Genomic DNA, 18,612 nt, shown 5'->3' on the forward strand with positions numbered 1-18,612 from the left:
ATAAGCACGATATAGTGTGATATGAATAATTGCATATGTTTTCAACAAAAAAAAAAAGGAAAAAAAAAAACCCTAAAAATTACTAGATTATAGTACTATCCTATTAAAAGGAAGGAGACTTGTTGGAGAAAGAAATTAAAAAAACAAGGGTGCGTGGAAAAACGAGAAAATATATATGGTCATGGTCTGGTCTCTCAATGCACATCACCACATGTTGATCTTACGCCGCGGTCGTCCACTTGCTTCTGTTTCAACATTTTTTCTGTTTTTGCACAGAGGTCCCTGCTTTTTTCTATTGTTTCCGTAAGAACTCCAATGTTTCCCACTGTCAATTTCCTGGATCTGCATAAGTTTTATGGGCTCAATGACTCTAATGGGCCTGAGTGCTACGACTTAATAATAGCATCCTCGATATATTTGGTCTATGCATCTTATATAGCACGTTTCAGGTCAACATGACTAACACGCCTAGCTTAGCTATCTACCGTGACAGCCGCCTACTTTCTGGCTTTACATTTCATGTTTATTGAAAATCAATCAAAAATTTGGTGTATACGACCAGGAAGGGAACTCGTTAGACTTGTGACTAATCAAAAACAGGGGAGGGAGAAACAACAGAGATTCATATTTGAGAAATTAAAAAGCATAATCAATAGCATATGATAAATTAGTCTTGGCTAAATATAAGTTTCCAGACTTGACATGAAAGGCTATGGTACAAGAAACATGTCTCAGAGAATGTTGCAGCCGCTTCCACTTTCATATGTAGTAACAGACACAACATCACAGCTGTTGCAGTAAGGTGGAGGTGGCTTGCATACGTGCTTTGGTGGTTCAGGTGTTGGTGGAGGCTTTGCTTTTTCAGGCGCTGGATTTGGTGGCTCAGGAGGTTTTGGTGGTGGTCCAACGCTGATGATTACAGGTTTCTGTTTAATCTTCTTCAGCCTTGATGCAACGCAGACCGGATCCATCGTACCCACCACGGTAAGTACGCTTTTCCCTTCATCTAATGAAACATGATTCACACCTGCACCAATCCAAATCTCATGTTCAATAGGATATCCGATATGTTAAGAGCACAGATTGCTTAATTAAATACTTTTTTAATTACCTTTTATATCTGTGGCTGCTTCCATGATTGCGCTGTTACACTTCCCACAGTTGATATCCACCTTGATTTCTACTTTCTGCTCAAAAACCAAAACAAAAATGGAATCATTCGGTGTCGGGTTTGAGAAAACTAGTACTAGGATTAAGATATGCTTACCTTGACAGTCATGATGGGGGATTAGAGGAATTTTGTTTGGAGGAATGAAGAAAGGGAGAGGTGAAGTTATTAAAAACATGTGAAGACAATAGAGATGACAGATTGGAATAATATGTTTGAAGCAGTTGAAGTTGTGTTTGGTCAGTTTTAATAATTAAATTATCAAGAGATTACAGTATCTACGTGCTTAGATGCATGTTTCTTATATAATTGAATACAGTTTTTGGGAATTTGCTTAGTTGGTATTCAGCCACCATCTCATGGACTTACTTGGGACATTATTGAGGAGAGAATTTGTTTAATCCTGAAATCTTTCATAAATAAATCTTTAGTCCCATATTCTATCTAATTTGTACTTACATGACCCCAACATGTTTTTATTTATTGTGTATTGTATATCTTAAGATCATGCAAATGCATGGATAGAGAAATTTCATCTTGGTTCACCTCTATCCGGTTTAAGGTATTGGTTTAATTATTTGGGTAGATACAGAACCGTACCTTCCAAAGTTTGGTTATCACTTATCAATTTAACCAAACAAACCTTTGAGTCCTAACTAATACACAACCAAGATCATCAATCATTTCGAGTTTGGTGATTATTAGAGTTTGAAGGTGTGTTTTGTTATGGTGCGTGTCATCCTAGAAACTATAGGCTATATTATATTAATGTCTCTAACAAACAAAAACCTTTTTCATCGAACACCAAATTTTAGCCTACGATCACAACACCTAAATCTAATTATGACAGAAAATTTAAAAATAACAATCTTATGGCCCTCTCCATATTTATCTCTTCTCCATAAGTTTATCCATTGGTTAAAATCTTCTTTACATGGATAATATAAATTGAGAAACAAGGTCAAAGGATTTCTCAAACTCATCAATAAAACATTCTCACAAGCAACGATCAAACAACAATGGCAACTTCTATGATCCATATATTCGTCACCGTCATGCTCGTGGCCGCCCACACGGCCATCGCCGAAACAATGATGCTTCAAGATTTTTGTGTTGCCGATCTCTCCAACGGTATCATATCTCTCTCTCTCTCTCTCTCTCTCTCTCTCTCTCTCTCTCTATCTCTCTCTCTCTCTCTATTTCTATTCTGTTTGCGCTTACATTAACTTTTTGTAAAAATGTAAAATTTAACTGAGACCAATGTCATGTTTTTTTGATTAGGGGTGAAAGTCAACGGATACCCTTGCAAAGACCCAGCAAAAGTAACGCCAGAGGACTTCTACTTCGTAGGCTTAGCCAATGCTGCAGCCACAGCCAACAGCACAATGGGCTCAGCTGTTACAGGAGCCAACGTTGAGAAAGTGCCTGGCCTCAACACTCTGGGAGTCTCCATCTCTCGGATCGACTACGCACCAGGCGGAATCAACCCGCCACATCTTCACCCAAGAGCCTCTGAAGCCATCTTCGTCCTCGAAGGCCGTCTCTTCGTCGGTTTCTTAACCACTACCGGGAAACTTATCTCCAAATACGTCAACAAAGGAGACGTTTTCGTTTTCCCCAAAGCTCTCCTACATTTCCAGCAGAACCCTAACAACGCTCCTGCTTCCGTCATCGCTGCTTTCGATAGTCAGCTTCCAGGGACTCAAGTCGTTGGACAGTCTCTGTTTGGTGCTAACCCGCCTATTCCTGATGAGCTGCTCACCAAAGCGTTCGGCGGGCTTGGAGCACCAGAGATTCAGAAGTTAAAGGGAAAATTCCCACCCAAGAAATAAATAAATAGGTTTCAGACCACAGCAATAACGTAATAAATGATACAGTGATGAACATAAAAACTGTAAACTTGTAAGCAAAAGCAAAAAAGCTTTGCAACTTTTCTTCTTCTTTTTGTATTTTTATAAATTGTTGTAGATACTATTTTGGCTATATTTGGCCCATTGATTACAATGAGACCAGTTTTCAACGAGTAGACATTCTCATCACCAATCTCTTCTTTGAACAATCGACAGTGTTTGAAGCATACCTTACTGCAATAATCTCGTGGTCCTCCGTTTGGCTTTCTGTGCTGTAGAATCAATGGCTAAACTTTCAGCTGAGTTTACAAAAAAAAAAAAGAAAAAGGATAGAGAGGTACAACTCTGAATCATCTCAGCCATAGCAGACAAATATCCAAGATCCATCTTGAGAATCACTCTGTGGTTAAAACCAGATCCAATACACAAATGCTTATTGGGGATTGCAAAATCAAGACTTAATAAAGGCATAACTACCACAAGGGTTTTGCGGCTTCAGAGAGATACTTGAATCAAAAGATCAATTGCCAAAACCACAACTACATAATAAGGGTGTATAACAACAGACATACTAATGATCTGAAACATTCAACTTTTCATAAAGATCCAAAGCAGAGGTGATGTGTCAAAAGGTAACCAATCAATCACTTGACAATTTATAAACTTGGTGGCTATACTAGTAAGATAAACAACTCATGGAAACAGCAATCAATGCTCGTAGAGTGTGATTGGAACATTCAATAAATGCTCAATCTCCTGATCTTACAAAAATAGTCTTTGTCAGAGAGACATTAAGAATTATCATGTGGAACATTCAAGTGAGACAACAAGGACCCACAGGTACATAAGAGGATATACAAGATTGATTAACAAGATAATCAATCACAAATCTTGTGGGTACTGATGAATATTTGGAAGAAGATGTATACAGATTGAATGGAATCTGAAGTATATATGAACTTACAAAGAGAGATGTGGATTAGAGTCCTTAGAGAAGAAATCATTGGTCTGTAGCAGAACCCTGAGCGTAAAGTTCTCACCTTTAAGGTCAGGATTAGAAGAAGATGACCACTCCAATGTATTGGTACGGGAAGTATCAATTCCACAAAAGCAAACTTTTTTCCACAACCCAGAAGAAGAAGAAGAAGAAGAAGAAGGCGATGAGGGTTTCCTTGTGATCTTCTTAGATACGATTCGTTTCTTAGCTTTTGACAAGGAAGGAATCAAGAATCGATGATTCCCTTTAGCTTTCTCTTTCTTCTTCTCGTTCTTCTGTTCATTGTCTTCGGCGTCTGGGTTACTCACCGGCATTAACCAGAATCCGTTTTCTTTTTTCTTTTTTTTTTCAATAATAGAGGATCGAGCAGAGAGATGTATCATAATAATAATAATAATAATAATAAACAGTGACAGAGGCGTGGTTTCATCTTCCTCCTACTTGCTGCTCCGGTCTCCTTCACGCTTTGTGTTTTCCAAACCTCGCTGGCTCTTTGTCACTCTCAAATCGTAATTATATTACTTTTCTTCATAAACCTAATTTAATAATTATTGTTGACAAAAAAAAAGATTTAAAAAATATATATATATATATATATATATTATTAGATTCGGCGTCGCCGTCGGCTGTAATATATTTCAACTTATTGCTGTTTTAGTCCTTCCCCGGTTAAACAAAGGCCATTTTTCAAAATTTAATCTGCCTTAGCCAAGTTAGCCTTTGTCAGCTTATATCATCATATTATTATTTTAGCTATCAAATTATAAAGCCTAGAGAACAATACTAATATCAGTATTTCTCTCTAGTCTCTCTACCTATGTAGTACTTATCAATTGAAAATACATGATGAATCTATATATTGTGTGCTGTAGCAGCATAAATACCTCATAATCTCTTTATTTGTATTTTTCCTTCCATAAAGTTAGTTCCTTTATTTATAAAACATTTTGTAAATTGCAACGAGAGAGAAGTTAGTTGGTATTTTTGTACTGACATGCTTTTCGACTGTTTGTTTCTTTCACCGTTTGTTTATTTTAATCTAACCAAAGTCTTATTTTATTCATTAGGAAAAAAAAGAAAAAAAAGTGGTTGTCACAAATCATCATATCCTGTTTTCGTTAAGTTCGAATAGTCTGTAAAAGTTCAAGTGTCTTTTATGATAGCAAATCTTCTTCTCCAACAACAACAATAACATAAAAACCAACGTTACTTGCATATTTTACAAAGAGTGATGATGATATTAAATAGAATCACTCAACCACTTTGCTCTCAACTATGAAACATAACAAATTATAGACTCTGCTCTTATTACCCCTTAAATTGAAAAAAAAAACATAAGAATTTAGAAGAAGTACATGGTATGTATTAATTATCTCACGTAATCATTGGCTTTTACATTGCTTTGTTTCATACCTTTTTGAGTAATCAAAATTTGACCTCTTCTCTCTAACGGAACCCACCTCTCGAATTCAGCTGACCAGGGAAACCCCAATGAGAAGAGAAAACAAGATTCGGATACAAACCTTCTCTGTTCATCTGATTTGTGATACGCACATAGATGTTAAAGATTCTTCTCGGCAAAGCTAATGCCTTAAGTACCAGCTTCCTTGATCGGTTTAGTCTAAACCCTTTTGCTCGAAACTCGTTCTTCTTCCCCAAGTAATGTCTTTTACTTGACCTTGTTGTTGTTGGTGGTGTTGTTGTTGTCAGTTTTTCATGTTGCTCAGTTAGCTTTTTGTACCGATACGATTGTTTCCACCGGTACTTCCCTACAATTTGAAACATCTTAAGTTACTATAAAAAGTTGGGTTTTTGTTGTTGTTTTAGGACAATACAAAGTCACTGTCTAATGAAGAAGGTTAAGAACGAAACAAAGAGACTAAAAGAAGCAAAACAGAAAAAACAGAGCAGGAATACAAAAAGGAAATGTGTTTGCTTTAAGAGATAAGGGGAAGAACAGTATGATGATGTATGATGGTGAGAGAAGTGGCTTAAGGGCATGTGTTTTTAAAGAGAGAGAGAGTGTAAGAAAGATTCTTAAAGCACATGATTTTATTCTTTAGATTTTCTCAAAATTAAAACCCACAAAATATCCAAATTGTGTTTTAAATGGGCAGCTCTTGTTTAACCACATAGGCAGATGCTCTGTATATGGACCTACGCGGTTAAGGGCTGTGACTGCGATGCTACAAAAAGAAGACAAACCCTTTGTTTTGGTTTCATGTGTGAATCACAGAGAAGTTTTTAAAAATTAAACGCAAGTTCGTGATGGAGTTTTGTGGAAATGGGAAATAAAAACCATGTTCTGTTTTTAGTTTCATTCGAAATTGCTAATCCAAAAAGCTTGTCCCATTTATGACTGTTAATATCAATATTAACATTTTATGTGAATACTGTAAATAGTATTTTTGTTGGTATTATGGTATTAATATACGGTTTGTTACGTGTAACAAAGGGAACTCCGATTTCGTTTTCATGAGAATGCATCTGCCAAAGATGTTTTTAATAGAATGTTTTTTTTTTTTTTGAATGTAATGTTAAATTATATTCAAAAGAGAATTTTGGTACAATTAGTGCAACAGTTCGTTTATGAGTTTAAAAAATAGTATACAAAATTAAGGCCTAGTGTCTAACCATATGAGTAAACCATCGTCATAGCGGCGATCCCCCGTGAGATGAGCCCGATGACGAGAAGTTGATCTCTGATTTGCTTGTCAATGCGTTGTATGAGGCGAGAGGCAGGGTTCGGTGACTCACCATGCTTTCTCCCATTACGCTCATGCCATAGTGTATACACCAACACCTGAAAAACAGAGCTAGCTAGATAACAAACTTTCCGGTCTTGCCAGTTACTACTTGCTGCATTAACCACCGAGGACCAGGTCGTGGATAATAGAATGCTTTTTACTTTAGCTAAAAATAAATCGAGGGGAAGATATGGTGGGGATTGGGGAGATATGTCAAATGATTGGAATTTGGAAGTCTCTTCTAATAAACTAAAGTTAAAAGTGTTAGTTAAAAGAGTTAGGAGTAGCTACCTCTTCTAAAATCTAAGAATTATTTTTGGGCAATCCCTGACACAAATGTGACAACAATAACAAAGAGAGAGAAGAATATTACTTAAGAAAGAGAAGAGAGACAAAGGTCCAAAATTAATTTCTATAAAACACGTAATCGTCAATGATTGGATTGGTGACGAGGAATAAGTTGGTTGCTTAGTCTATTTTTTTATCCTAAATAATATTTCAACCGAACTCTCTAACCGGTTTAGCTAACCACTTTCGTTCTTCATTTTCAGGTCCACTGTAGGCCCATAAGAGGCCCAATGTAGGAATAAAAGTCGCTTACGAAATAATATCACTGACTTGTAGGAAAGAGACACGAGAAAAGAGGAAACTGACTCGTCTACGTTATTGCGTAATGTGACTAATGACTAGTATAGTACACATATGATTTCATACAATACATACAAACTGTCTTAATTATTAAAAAATACGAACATTTACTGAATCTGACGTTCAGTTCACATTTCCTGCATGATCTTTCGTATCCTTAAGTCTCTTTCTGAATCACAAAACAAAATCTTGATAACTCTTTTTTTTTTCTCCAAATTCGATCATAATATGTAACCATAACAAGATCATTTCAGTGAATCAATTAAACAACATTAACTTAAGAAAGAAGGATAAATCTTAATTTGAAGCACGCAGCGATACTAATATGCGCGCACACACACACACACACACTAACGAAGAAACAGAGACAAGAAGAGAAAAGAAAAACTTAGTAGAAGCAGTAAGATGAAGGTTTGTTTGGATGAAGGAGACGAAAAAAGCGTCTACGGCGGTAGAAAAACGCTGTTTTGAGACGCGACCAAATGACGCGTTTCAGCTTCCTAGCAGATTTCAACCTTATCCAAACAACTTTCTTGACAACTCTCTTCACGGATCTTTGAATCTTCTCTGTTAAGCTCTGTTTCCTCGAGAATTGGTAGCTCTTCAGGAACAGTTGCCTCTTCTCCACGTATCCTCCTCCTCCATAACCATAGCCGTAGTAACCGCTGTTGCTCTGCCAACAAACGCCGTTGCTGCTGCTGATGTTTCTGCTCATCGGAATTGGGAGATTTGGAAAGTCAAGAATTGAGTTTAAAAAAGGGCTGATGGAGATTTCTTCCAGTAGATTACGGTGATGGCTTATTTGGTTAACTTGTATAAACATAAAACCACACCGCCGTCGTTACAACGAATACGGTTTTGTTTGGATATATATATCAATCGTTGTTTCCAGTGCTCACGTTCTTGCTTTAAATATTGTTGGCTTTGGCTTTGCCTTTTGACGTACTCTTATTACTCTCTCTGCTTTTAATGGTGTGTGTCTCTCTCTTTCTCTCTTCTTTTACCAAAAATAAAAAAAGTGGTCTCGTCAAATCAAATACAATATATCTAGGTGAGACTTTAATCTAACTTCCCAACAAGTTACAAATATCAATTCAAAGTTCAATGTTCACGTTCTGCTTAAGTATTATATAAACAATGTCTACGTAGATTGCAAAATATTATGACGGTTTTGTTTCCATTTTAAAATACTAGACTTGCAAATATAATCTAAATTATGATTTTTCCAGAATTACTTGATTGATTTTTTAAAAACACTTTAAGTGACATTATGATATTGACAGTTTTTTCAAACGATGAATGTTTTTGTGTTTATCTTATGCTTTCTTGTTGGGGTCTTGGGTTTTTGTTTGAGTCTTATAAAATATTAATGTAAGACTTAAGTACGACAAAAGAAACAATTCTTTTTGGGGTGTACTGTGTACACTACAATGAATAATACAATGTTAGCATAAATAGCACACAAACAAAACTATTAAATACTATTATTATTCGTGGTCTGAAAGGAACATCAGAGGAGATAGCCTAACAGCTCCAAACTCTGCAATACACATAGTTCCAAACTCCATCCAACTCTTTCTAATTCCACACCAACTGATTCACAACTTTTTTGAGATTGTTTATCCAAATATCCCATAATCATTTCATATCTACAAACCAAATATCGTGGAACAAGCAATAACAAGAAACAGGTTGTGCAAAGTAAATTAATTACCAGTGGAAAAATCATAAGAACAACAAAGGAACACATACAAGAGTAAAAAAATCACACTTATACCTCCATCTCCAACTAAAATCTTCCTGCTTAACAACACACTTGAGAAACTCCTAAATCTAACACTTTTGTTACTGTTAATGGTGGATTCTACATCAATTTAGCCCACTATTTAGGTCCTCCTCCACCTATATTTGCAGAAGGTACCTTGCTTGGGTAGCTCGATATATCAATGTCAATGAGGGACATGTCATACATTGTGGAAACTGAGTCCGAGGCATCCACAAGCAAAGAAGATTTCATGGTTTCAGGGCGTGCATGATCACAACTTACACCAGAGGTTTTGGGTGTGCTTGATTCTGAAGATTGACTAGAGACTGAAACACCATCTATCTTGTTTCCAAACATGTGTTTGTTCTTTCTAACAGCATCCATTTCCTGACCAGTAGGCACAAATGTTCGTGCCCGGTACTTCCTTGTCCCTTCCTCACCACCATCATTATGATTATAGAGCACATAATCGTGATATGTCGGGGAAAACTGCAAGAATAGCAAACCCAACATAAACATCACCGCAGCAAAGGGCCACAGATCAGTCATTTCAAAATATTTGTTATCGGCTTACCTGGTGAACAGTATCATGGTAGAAATCATTTAGCATAACAGCATGTGCCAGACTTCTTGAGAAACTTCGAGCTCCTCCAACATTGGCCTCTGCATATTCCTTGTACGGAAATGCATAGAAATGAGCAGCTGCAGCAATAAGCATTTCCACACATATTATAAAATTTTGGAAGAGTGCTGCTTCTTCTTCATCCCTTATAAATCCAGATTTAGCAAAAAGGAAAATTAGAACACCCTGTAACACAAAAAGGTTCGCCAGACAGAAGAAATGTGTTAAAATATTTGTGGAGAATACCAAAGCTAATGCCAAAACCAGATTCATTGATAGCAAGCGAGAAAGACATTACCTGCCAATAAGTTAGAAAGACAACAGACTTTATAATCACAAACTTTGGGACTGGATTGAATGGCTGAAGCAGATCTTTGCATGCCACATAAAAGAGGACCAGTGCGTACAAAGCTACTGTGTATGATATTGTATAGATGATGGTAAGATAGAGATAGGATTGATCAGGGCTAAAATTTCCATCCTTGTATTTTCCTTTTGCATAAAGCACAAGTGTGACAGCAACTAGGATTGGCTTTAGAATAACAAATTGCAGACAACCTTGCTTGCACCGTCGAATAAAACGCCTTTAAAGAAAGATAAATCAGGTACCAGATTTTAGATGTTATGTAAGACAGTCGTCACAGAGCTCAAAACCGAGATTCAAACAAATTCCTGATGCTAATATATCTGGACTAAAAAAAATTCTAATGCTTATGCTAAACCAGAGTCACGCAACTGAATGATCATTCATTCATAAAGATCCTCAGCATGGTTTATTTAAAAATTTAACAAGTTCCAAGATTTAGTGAAAAATCATATGAGAACTCAAAGAAATATACAAATGCCACCAGTATAAGCACAGTGAATGTAGGTTTAAGTCTGCAAACTAACCCGTCTAATGGCAGTGGTGGGAAGCAACATGTCATGAGATGCCATGATGGCTTCAAAGAGCGGCCAGTTAAGCTTATAACTACTGAACCTGGGCCTCCAACCCATGCCAAGCACAGCGATAGAAAATTGTAAATCACCCATGCTTCGTAACTGAAACAGACAAAAGATTACATCATTAAGAACTTAGTATAGTAACTTGAGGAATCTCATTGAATGCTAAACCAGCAAATATGCAAAATATTGAAACACTCACACTTCTCGGATGGAGTTAAAATATATCGAGCTCTTGGGCAACACAAGAGCCAAGAATGACATCAAGGCATAGACCTGTAGCAGTGCCAAAAGAAGTAAGAACAATGTTAGCCGGAGAGAATTCAACATGAAATGGACTTCAATAATCAGTATATGAAAGAGAAAGAGAAGAAAACAGTTGAAACAGCAAAAACTGACCGGGACCATGAAGACGATGCGCACAATATATCTCTGATAAATGGGTTCGGTATAATTCAAAAGGTGCTTGTAGATATGGAATAAGGCCAAAGCAATGGCTCCGACAGTGCATAGAAACGCCACAATAATGAGGTAAATGGGAAGCAAATCCGCCATTCTGCAAAAAAAAAAAAAACAAGGAGATAACTTTGTGATTAATTACGTTCTGAACAAACTCTCAAACTAGAAAGAAACAAACGCAATTGCAAAAGGAGCTAAAGGTTTTAAAACCTGTACAAGAGCTAAGCAAGATCTGAAGAAGAACTACTTGCTGCCTGAATTCTCCGGGAGGTGTCAAGTGGACAAAAGGATTGAAGCTTAAAGCAGAGAAAAACCCTAATTCCGAATCTAATTTTCACGATTCAAAAGAAAGTAAACCTTCGATTAGCTTTTCATAAAGTGGGTTCGATGAGTTGTTGAATTTGAAGCAGTGAATAAAAGGGGAAAATTTGAAAGGAATGAAGAGAAACCCCGGAATTTGGGAACGATCTGAGAGTGATTAAAACGCAATCAACAAAAGCGTACCTTGAAAGGGGAAGAAGAATCGTAAACGCAATGAGAAAGCAACACAGAGAGAGAAAGAGAGAGTCCCGGACTCAGATCATAAACTGAAATCGGAAAAACCCTTAGTCAGAAATAAACGGCGGAGATTACACTGATCGGGGGTTTAACGCTTTTCCTGATTTTACTCCAAAAAGAGAAAACTTTGGGGATATGAATGAATGAAATTCAAAATTCTCAGTGGGATAAAGCAAAGCAGAGTCGAGAGGAAGAAGAGGAAGAGGAAGAAGAAAGAAAACGCGGAGATTAAGGAATAATTAAACCTTTAATTATTAAATCTGAATAAATTTAGCGAAGAGGTCCATTAAAGGCCCAACCAAATCCAGCCTGGGAACTTCAAACCCTAAAATCTTTTTGTATTATTTTTGTTTTTTGTAAAAGAAATCTTTTTCGAATAATGTTGTTCCCTTCCACCGCAAGTCTAACTCTAACCGATAGCAATGATTTGTATCCTTTTTAATTGTTTTATTATACTTGTCACACATTATATTATATTACATATTTTATTCAGATCATTTTTATTCATGTTTTGGTACATTTCCCATCATATTTTGATTACAGTTTCCCGTCATTCCTTTCCTGTAAGAACTTTTTCAATAGTTACGAGAAAACCTTGCCTCAAGGTATCTAACCACGTTCACATCCAGTTGAAACGCTTTAGCTAAAATCTCTGGCATAATCAAAGGCGTCGATCCAAAGACCGCGTCTGCGATTGTGATCGTACCGGGGTTTTGGCTACCGAGACCAGCAAACGCAACCGCGTTAGTCCTCCCAACGTTCACTTGAAAATGTATCATTCCAACGGGAAACACAAATACGTCTCCGGGGTAAAGAACCTTTGAGAACAATCTGTTGTTGTCTTGGTTAGATGTTACAAACCCGACTAAGAGCGTTCCTTCAACAAGCACGAGTATCTCGGTGGCACGTGGGTGCGTGTGTGGCGGGTTTTGACCTCCTGGGGCAAAGTCAATTCTGACAAGGGACACTCCGAGGGTGTTGAGTCCAGGGATTCTGTCGACGTTAACGTTTGTAACGTTGGAGCCGACGCGGTTCATGGTGTTCCCGGCGATGTTTAGTCCGGAAGTGAAAAAATCTTCGGCTTTCACGTATTTTGGGTCTTTGCAGAATTTTCCATTCACGAAAACTGAAAACACAGATGAAAATCCAATCGTGTTAATTGTAGCGTTATCCATGTTATGTATACGTTGGTGATTAATGTTCATATATTTGTTTTGATGTTGTTCTCTTTATTATATGATACTGTAAACATGTCAATCATACTTTCTGTTACACTTACATATATTAGTCCATATATATTAATTTGTTTCGAATTACAAAGAAGCTAGTGAAAATTGATCATTAACATTAGCCAAAAAGACACACAAACATGTTATATATAGTAAATAGAGATATTACCGCCATTAGCGTCATCGACGGCAACACAAAAGTCTTGAAGAGGACTTGGGTCGTAACAAGACACAAATGAAGATGCTATAGCCAACAAGATGGCTTTCGCTACAAGGAACCGAAGAAACCCTTCCATTTATATATTTTCGTATTTTGTGTATGTGTGTGTGTGTGTTTTTTTTTCTTCTCTTTAGCTTTGTGGTAAGGATTTGAGATATATTGCAAGCTAATGATGCGCTATATATAGCAGAAGAAATCACTAAACTTTTCTTTTGGTAATGGCTTTTATTAAATTATGAGTCGTACAGATTTTTAGTGGCTATATCTCACAGGCGATTCTACTATTTTTATTCAAAAGATCATTTACGTGAGTTGAGTATGAAGATGCAAATGCTTTCGGATGGTATGTACGGGGGGCTAACACACAAGCGTGTTCTCAAATCGATATACAGTCCTTAAACGTTAATAAGGCTAACGTCTCGGTGTACTGTGTTTGCAAAATTACATATACTATATACTCCGTTCAAGACTTTCATTTATTTCTTCTAAAACAAATAAGAGGTTTAATATATTATACAGTATACCAAGTACTTTCTGTTCAAGATTTTGGGTTTAATTTAGAAAAAAAAAAAGAGTATAAGGATATGTTATATGTGTGTCTTTTACTCTTTTACCATCCTATATAACATAGAAGTACTAAACTTATGATAATTGTAGATTTTTTATTTAAAGTTGAAATTAGTTAGTTTACAGCAGTTTTATGATCACTTGTGAAAACTAAAAAACTGTGGATATAGTGTACGTATGTGTCTACAACAAAGTGTATGATAATTATAAAGGGATTTTATGAAGTTAAGTGTGATATAATAATCTAATATTAGTAGCTCGTCTTTTGCCTCAATGGATAAATAAAATAAAAAAAAAGTAAAAACTGGTATGATGCTGATGACATTCACAAATTGGAGTTTCAAGAAAGGAGGCGAGAACGTTTGACATAATGCTTAATTTCGTTTGGGTGCTCTATCCCCATATTTCCTACAAGTCAATAATAATTATCTAAATGTTTGAGCTATATTACTAAGTATTGGTTCACACGACATCTTGATATTTGAATTTTCAACCTTCGTTCCGAAAAGAAAAAAAAGAATTGCGTTTTAAATCTGAACTTAGTTCAAGTAACATGGAATTTAAGTGATGGCTACGTATACATCATGAGGAGGAGTGACCAAAAAGATACTAGGTAAGTTGGAAGTTGGAAGATAAACAAACATACAATTGTGCATAGCCACTTAATCAAGTGCCCTAAGCACTAGCTAGAGAATACGGTCATCGGTCATCCTTATAAAATTACAATATGTCAAATATTTATTTGATACAAAAAATCACGTGTTTTGCAAGTTGTCACTAATAAATTGGAGCGTGAGCTCGTGAAATGGTGGCAACACTTTCATTTACTTCCAACTCCTATACCACTATATTCTTATTTTTGTGGAGAAATACAAATCTGTAATAAGTCCATTATGAGATCGTCTTTCTCAAGGAGGCTGCTGAAATTTGCAATAAAGAATGATTTTAAAGCATTGATATACATATATATATATATATCACCTTAATTAAGTAGAATGCTATGTCTCATCATCACATATTATTATGGACTTTTATTTTTTTGTTTTGTTTTACACTAATTTAATGTATCTTATCACTAATCACGTAACATGCATTCGATATGTTTGATAGGTTACCAAATAATATATACACACAATGTATTCGACTTAATTGGACTTCAACTGAAAATTGACTTAAACATAAACTACTTGTACCAAAAAACAAAAACTTGTAACCTAAAAATAACTACACAAATTTGAAAGTTGAAAAGAAAAGGAAGAAAAATAAATAGACAACATAGATGGGCTTTAATGGGCTCAATAAGATAAGAATTACTGGGCTTTACATACCTTTATAATAAAAGTGACTGAGAGAGCTGAGAAAGAAGCATCTAGTTACCCATTCTCCACACTTATTTGAATTTGATCCGTCGCCGTCGCCGTCGCCGTCGCCGTCGCTGTTGTTGTTTCTTCTCCGGTTCTCCGTGTATGCTTTAGACTTCGCAGATATGAACGCACCGGTTCTTGTTCTCAGTGAGTTATTCGATCTGCAGATTTTGTCTCTTTGAATCTGTAATTGGGTTTTTTTTTCTTAATTCAGTGTTCTGTATTGTTGTTGTTAATGGTATCACTTGGTGAAAATGTTCAGAGGATTCATTGAAGCGTGAATCTGGAGCTAAGGTTCACCATGCTAATATTCAGTCTTCCAAGATAATAAAGTCTCTATCTTTTTTTTTATTTTTCTTTCCCATTGTTGCTTCTCTCTCTGCTAATGAATGAATCATGGTTTCACTAGAGTTCTGGGTTCTATTTTACAGTCTGTCTCTGACATTTTACGAACTACATTGGGTCCTAGCTCTATGTTAAAGATGCTTCTTGATGCTGGTGGAGGTAGGTTTCTCTGTTTTGTATCTCCTTGTAGTGTTTTCCTCTTCTCCATAGATCTTCAAAGGGACAAGGATTAAGTTAGGGTTTATTCCTTTTGAAAAATTCAGTCTTTATTGACTTGTAATTCAATGTACACTCTCTCTGTGTCAAAGCTGTTTTACTTCACACTGTCTAAGTTAGCTGTACGTAAAAGGTCTTTATGGGTTTTGCTAAACTCTTTGGTTTTCAGGGATTGTTGTTACCAATGATGGAAATGCTATTTTGCGTGAAATAGACGTTGCTCACCCTGCAGCTAAGGTTTTTTAACTCCTTCCCTTTCTCGCTTGTCCTTGTCGTCTTCTTACTGTTCTGTTTCTGATATCAATTTTTTTTTTGCTCTTTCTTGGTTGCAGTCGATGATTGAGTTGAGTCGCACACAGGATGAAGAATTTGGTGATGGGACTACATCTGTTATTGTTCTTGGTATGTACATTTTATCTGGTTGAATTAATTGTCTGCCACTAGGTTTGCTTTGATGAGTGTAATAGGCACTGCTGTGATATTCCTCTAATGCATGTGTTTTATACGCAACAATGTTGTCCTCTATTTTGACTCTCGCTGATTTCTTTTCGTTTTTCAACAGCTGGTGAATTGTTACATGTTGCTGAATCATTTATTGAGAAGAGTTACCATCCCACAGTCATTTGCCGAGGTATACTTGCGGCTTGATTTGTGATCATTCCACAGTGTTGTATTTTTCTTACTGTTTTAATCAGATCAATGTTTTTCTCATTGCAGCTTATATTAAGGCTCTCGAGGATGCTATCGCTGTTCTTGACAAATTTGCCATGCCAATCGATGTCAATGACCGTAAGTACACTTCTAACTTTGTTTTTGTTCGTGGGCATGTTTGCTGATACATGAATATTTATATTGCAGGTGCAACAGTCCTAGGATTAGTCAAAAGCTGCATAGGAACAAAATTCACTAGCAAATTTGGAGATCTGATTGCTGTAAGTATTTTAATTGCTGAAAATATCCACTTTTGCGAACAGGGAGTAGAGACAAGCGTTATAGGTCATAAAGTATATATTTAGCTTATTTTTTATTATCATAAAAGTATTTTCCCCACATTCTTACACGAGTTAATGTGGCTCTTGTAGGATTTAGCTATTGATGCCACCACTACTATTGGTGTTGATCTTGGACAAGGATTGAGGGAGGTGGATATTAAAAAGTACATTAAGGTTGAGAAGGTTCCAGGTGGGCAGTTGGAAGACTCCAAGGTTCTCAAAGGAGTCATGTTTAACAAAGACGTAGTTGCCCCTGGTAAAATGAAGAGAAAGATCGTCAACCCGCGGATTATTCTTCTTGATTGCCCCCTTGAGTACAAAAAAGGTGAAAACCAAACCAACGCCGAGTTGGTCAGAGAAGAGGACTGGGAAGTGTTGTTGAAACTGGAAGAGGAGTACATTGAGAACATCTGCGTGCAAATACTAAAGTTCAAACCCGATTTAGTAATTACAGAGAAGGGACTTAGTGACTTGGCCTGTCACTATTTCAGTAAAGCTGGGGTTAGTGCTATCAGAAGGTTGAGAAAGACGGACAACAACAGAATCGCCAAGGCATGTGGAGCTGTGATTGTGAACAGGCCTGATGAACTTCAAGAGTCTGACGTTGGTACCGGTGCTGGCTTGTTTGAGGTCAAGAAGATAGGAGATGATTTCTTTGCCTTTATTGTTGATTGCAAGGAACCTAAAGCATGCACCGTGCTCTTAAGAGGACCTAGTAAAGATCTCCTCAACGAAGTGGAAAGAAATCTTCAGGTGTGTGAATGATATTACAAAACATAAGATATTACTCATGCTAGTCCCTATCATTTACCTTATGCATTCCTTCCTGCAGGATGCCATGTCTGTCTCAAGAAACATCATCAAGAACCCAAAGCTTCTTCCTGGCGGCGGAGCCACAGAATTAACAGTTTCTGCCACTTTAAAACAGAAGAGTGCAACAATTGAATGAATCGAAAAGGTTTGTTATGGTTTCTACTCGCTTTGCCCGTAGTTGTGAGCTTGTGATATTTTCAAGTTGAATGGGTGATCTAATTTTGAATGTTATTGGAACAGTGGCCATATGAAGCAGCTGCTATAGCTTTTGAGGTTATTCCACGTACTCTAGCTCAGAACTGTGGAGTTAACGTGATCAGAACTATGACAGCATTGCAAGGAAAAGTATATCTACGTCTACCAATTTTTGTAATGTCTGTACATGTTTTAGACACCCTAAATTTCTCTAATGTATTCAATTTTTTTGGTTTAATTAGCATGCAAATGGTGAGAATGCTTGGACTGGAATCGATGGGAATACTGGTGCAATTGCTGACATGAAAGAGAGCAAGGTAAGACTGAAAAAAGCAATGTTCTCTCGTAAAATCTATGTTTCTTGAGACTTAATAATACTTTCAATTTTGTGATTAGATATGGAATGCGTACAATGTGAAGGCGCAAACGTTTAAGACAGCGATAGAAGCGGCGTGTATGCTTCTGAGAATTGATGATATAGTGAGTGGAATCAAGAAGAAGCAAGCTCCTGGAGCTGGACCTACTAAGCCTACCATTGAGACAGAAGGAGATGCAGACAACGAGCAAATACTTCCCGACTAGAAAATAACCAAAATAATCTTATTCTTTTTAGCTATATATTAGTTTGTGAAACTTGAACTTGAGAGGATTGAGTAGAGGGAATCTTTTGTTATATATCCTTTGAAAGAGAAAGCTGAAAGAGCTGATTAGTAGGTTATGGTTAAAATTAGCTTTGTTTTATAATTTACGGTTTACTCCTAAACCGGATTTCTTGCTTGGTTTTGTTCTTCTGTGTTCGGTACAAGCAATTAAACAGAGAATCTGATTCTGTTAACGTTGAGCAAAAAGAAACAAAACTGTAATTCTGGAATATTCTATTCTAGCCTAAAAATTAAGGCGTTAAATTGTTAATTT

The 18,612-nt window shown here is 36.5% G+C and overlaps 8 protein-coding genes across 10 annotated transcripts; 2 read left to right on the top strand and 6 right to left on the bottom strand.

Annotated features, from left to right (window-relative positions):
- Nucleotides 1–604: 604 nt before the first annotated feature.
- LOC104717732 (heavy metal-associated isoprenylated plant protein 43-like) lies at nucleotides 605–1,403 on the bottom strand. The gene is made up of 3 exons (XM_010435389.3): nucleotides 1,268–1,403; nucleotides 1,112–1,187; nucleotides 605–1,027 (listed from the first exon to the last, which is right to left on the bottom strand). The coding sequence occupies exons 1-3, from the start codon at nucleotides 1,277–1,279 to the stop codon at nucleotides 732–734; spliced, it is 384 nt and encodes a 127-aa protein (XP_010433691.1). The 5' UTR covers nucleotides 1,280–1,403; the 3' UTR covers nucleotides 605–731.
- Nucleotides 1,404–1,486: 83 nt separating this feature from the next.
- On the top strand, nucleotides 1,487–3,191 carry LOC104717637 (germin-like protein subfamily 2 member 3). Its single transcript, XM_010435277.3, has 2 exons — nucleotides 1,487–2,299; nucleotides 2,450–3,191. The coding sequence occupies exons 1-2, from the start codon at nucleotides 2,188–2,190 to the stop codon at nucleotides 2,998–3,000; spliced, it is 663 nt and encodes a 220-aa protein (XP_010433579.1). The 5' UTR covers nucleotides 1,487–2,187; the 3' UTR covers nucleotides 3,001–3,191.
- A 525-nt stretch (nucleotides 3,192–3,716) lies between these two features.
- On the bottom strand, nucleotides 3,717–4,516 carry LOC147949472 (uncharacterized). Its single transcript, XM_087466439.1, has one exon. The coding sequence runs from the start codon at nucleotides 4,396–4,398 to the stop codon at nucleotides 3,979–3,981; it is 420 nt and encodes a 139-aa protein (XP_087322565.1). The 5' UTR covers nucleotides 4,399–4,516; the 3' UTR covers nucleotides 3,717–3,978.
- A 775-nt stretch (nucleotides 4,517–5,291) lies between these two features.
- Nucleotides 5,292–5,937, bottom strand: LOC104717922 (uncharacterized). Its single transcript, XM_010435596.2, has one exon. It carries the CDS (start codon nucleotides 5,798–5,800, stop codon nucleotides 5,462–5,464), a length of 339 nt encoding a protein of 112 aa, XP_010433898.1. The 5' UTR covers nucleotides 5,801–5,937; the 3' UTR covers nucleotides 5,292–5,461.
- Nucleotides 5,938–7,597: 1,660 nt separating this feature from the next.
- Nucleotides 7,598–8,370, bottom strand: LOC104718019 (uncharacterized). The gene has a single exon (XM_010435710.3). It carries the CDS (start codon nucleotides 8,231–8,233, stop codon nucleotides 7,799–7,801), a length of 435 nt encoding a protein of 144 aa, XP_010434012.2. The 5' UTR covers nucleotides 8,234–8,370; the 3' UTR covers nucleotides 7,598–7,798.
- A 732-nt stretch (nucleotides 8,371–9,102) lies between these two features.
- On the bottom strand, nucleotides 9,103–11,997 carry LOC104718110 (uncharacterized). 2 transcript variants are annotated; one of them, XM_010435818.3, is made up of 8 exons: nucleotides 11,703–11,997; nucleotides 11,409–11,525; nucleotides 11,139–11,295; nucleotides 10,942–11,015; nucleotides 10,689–10,838; nucleotides 10,096–10,381; nucleotides 9,750–9,983; nucleotides 9,103–9,664 (listed from the first exon to the last, which is right to left on the bottom strand). In XM_010435818.3, the coding sequence occupies exons 3-8, from the start codon at nucleotides 11,292–11,294 to the stop codon at nucleotides 9,293–9,295; spliced, it is 1,272 nt and encodes a 423-aa protein (XP_010434120.1). In that variant the 5' UTR covers nucleotide 11,295; nucleotides 11,409–11,525; nucleotides 11,703–11,997; the 3' UTR covers nucleotides 9,103–9,292. The 2 variants fall into 2 exon arrangements, with proteins under 2 accessions (XP_010434120.1, XP_010434194.1); XM_010435892.3 differs by having other exon boundaries at nucleotides 11,415–11,525; nucleotides 11,703–11,979.
- Nucleotides 11,998–12,182: 185 nt separating this feature from the next.
- On the bottom strand, nucleotides 12,183–13,361 carry LOC104718261 (germin-like protein subfamily 1 member 7). The gene is made up of 2 exons (XM_010436008.3): nucleotides 13,155–13,361; nucleotides 12,183–12,882 (listed from the first exon to the last, which is right to left on the bottom strand). Exons 1-2 carry the CDS (start codon nucleotides 13,279–13,281, stop codon nucleotides 12,332–12,334), a joined length of 678 nt encoding a protein of 225 aa, XP_010434310.1. The 5' UTR covers nucleotides 13,282–13,361; the 3' UTR covers nucleotides 12,183–12,331.
- Nucleotides 13,362–15,401: 2,040 nt separating this feature from the next.
- Nucleotides 15,402–18,441, top strand: LOC104703593 (T-complex protein 1 subunit gamma-like). 2 transcript variants are annotated; one of them, XM_087466691.1, is made up of 10 exons: nucleotides 15,402–15,640; nucleotides 15,867–15,934; nucleotides 16,030–16,099; nucleotides 16,260–16,328; nucleotides 16,415–16,486; nucleotides 16,556–16,629; nucleotides 16,780–17,442; nucleotides 17,522–17,647; nucleotides 17,743–17,847; nucleotides 17,940–17,999. In XM_087466691.1, exons 1-8 carry the CDS (start codon nucleotides 15,526–15,528, stop codon nucleotides 17,636–17,638), a joined length of 1,248 nt encoding a protein of 415 aa, XP_087322817.1. In that variant the 5' UTR covers nucleotides 15,402–15,525; the 3' UTR covers nucleotides 17,639–17,647; nucleotides 17,743–17,847; nucleotides 17,940–17,999. The 2 variants fall into 2 exon arrangements, with proteins under 2 accessions (XP_087322817.1, XP_087322848.1); XM_087466722.1 differs by lacking the exons at nucleotides 15,402–15,640; nucleotides 15,867–15,934; nucleotides 16,030–16,099; ... (2 more) ...; nucleotides 16,556–16,629; nucleotides 16,780–17,442 and adding an exon at nucleotides 18,094–18,441 and having other exon boundaries at nucleotides 17,940–18,014.
- The last annotated feature ends 171 nt before the right edge of the window (nucleotides 18,442–18,612 follow it).

The sequence above is a fragment of the Camelina sativa genome, chromosome 1 (assembly GCF_030686135.1).
Source record: "Camelina sativa cultivar CO46 ecotype springtype chromosome 1, ASM3068613v1".
Classification (NCBI taxonomy): domain Eukaryota; kingdom Viridiplantae; phylum Streptophyta; class Magnoliopsida; order Brassicales; family Brassicaceae; genus Camelina; species Camelina sativa.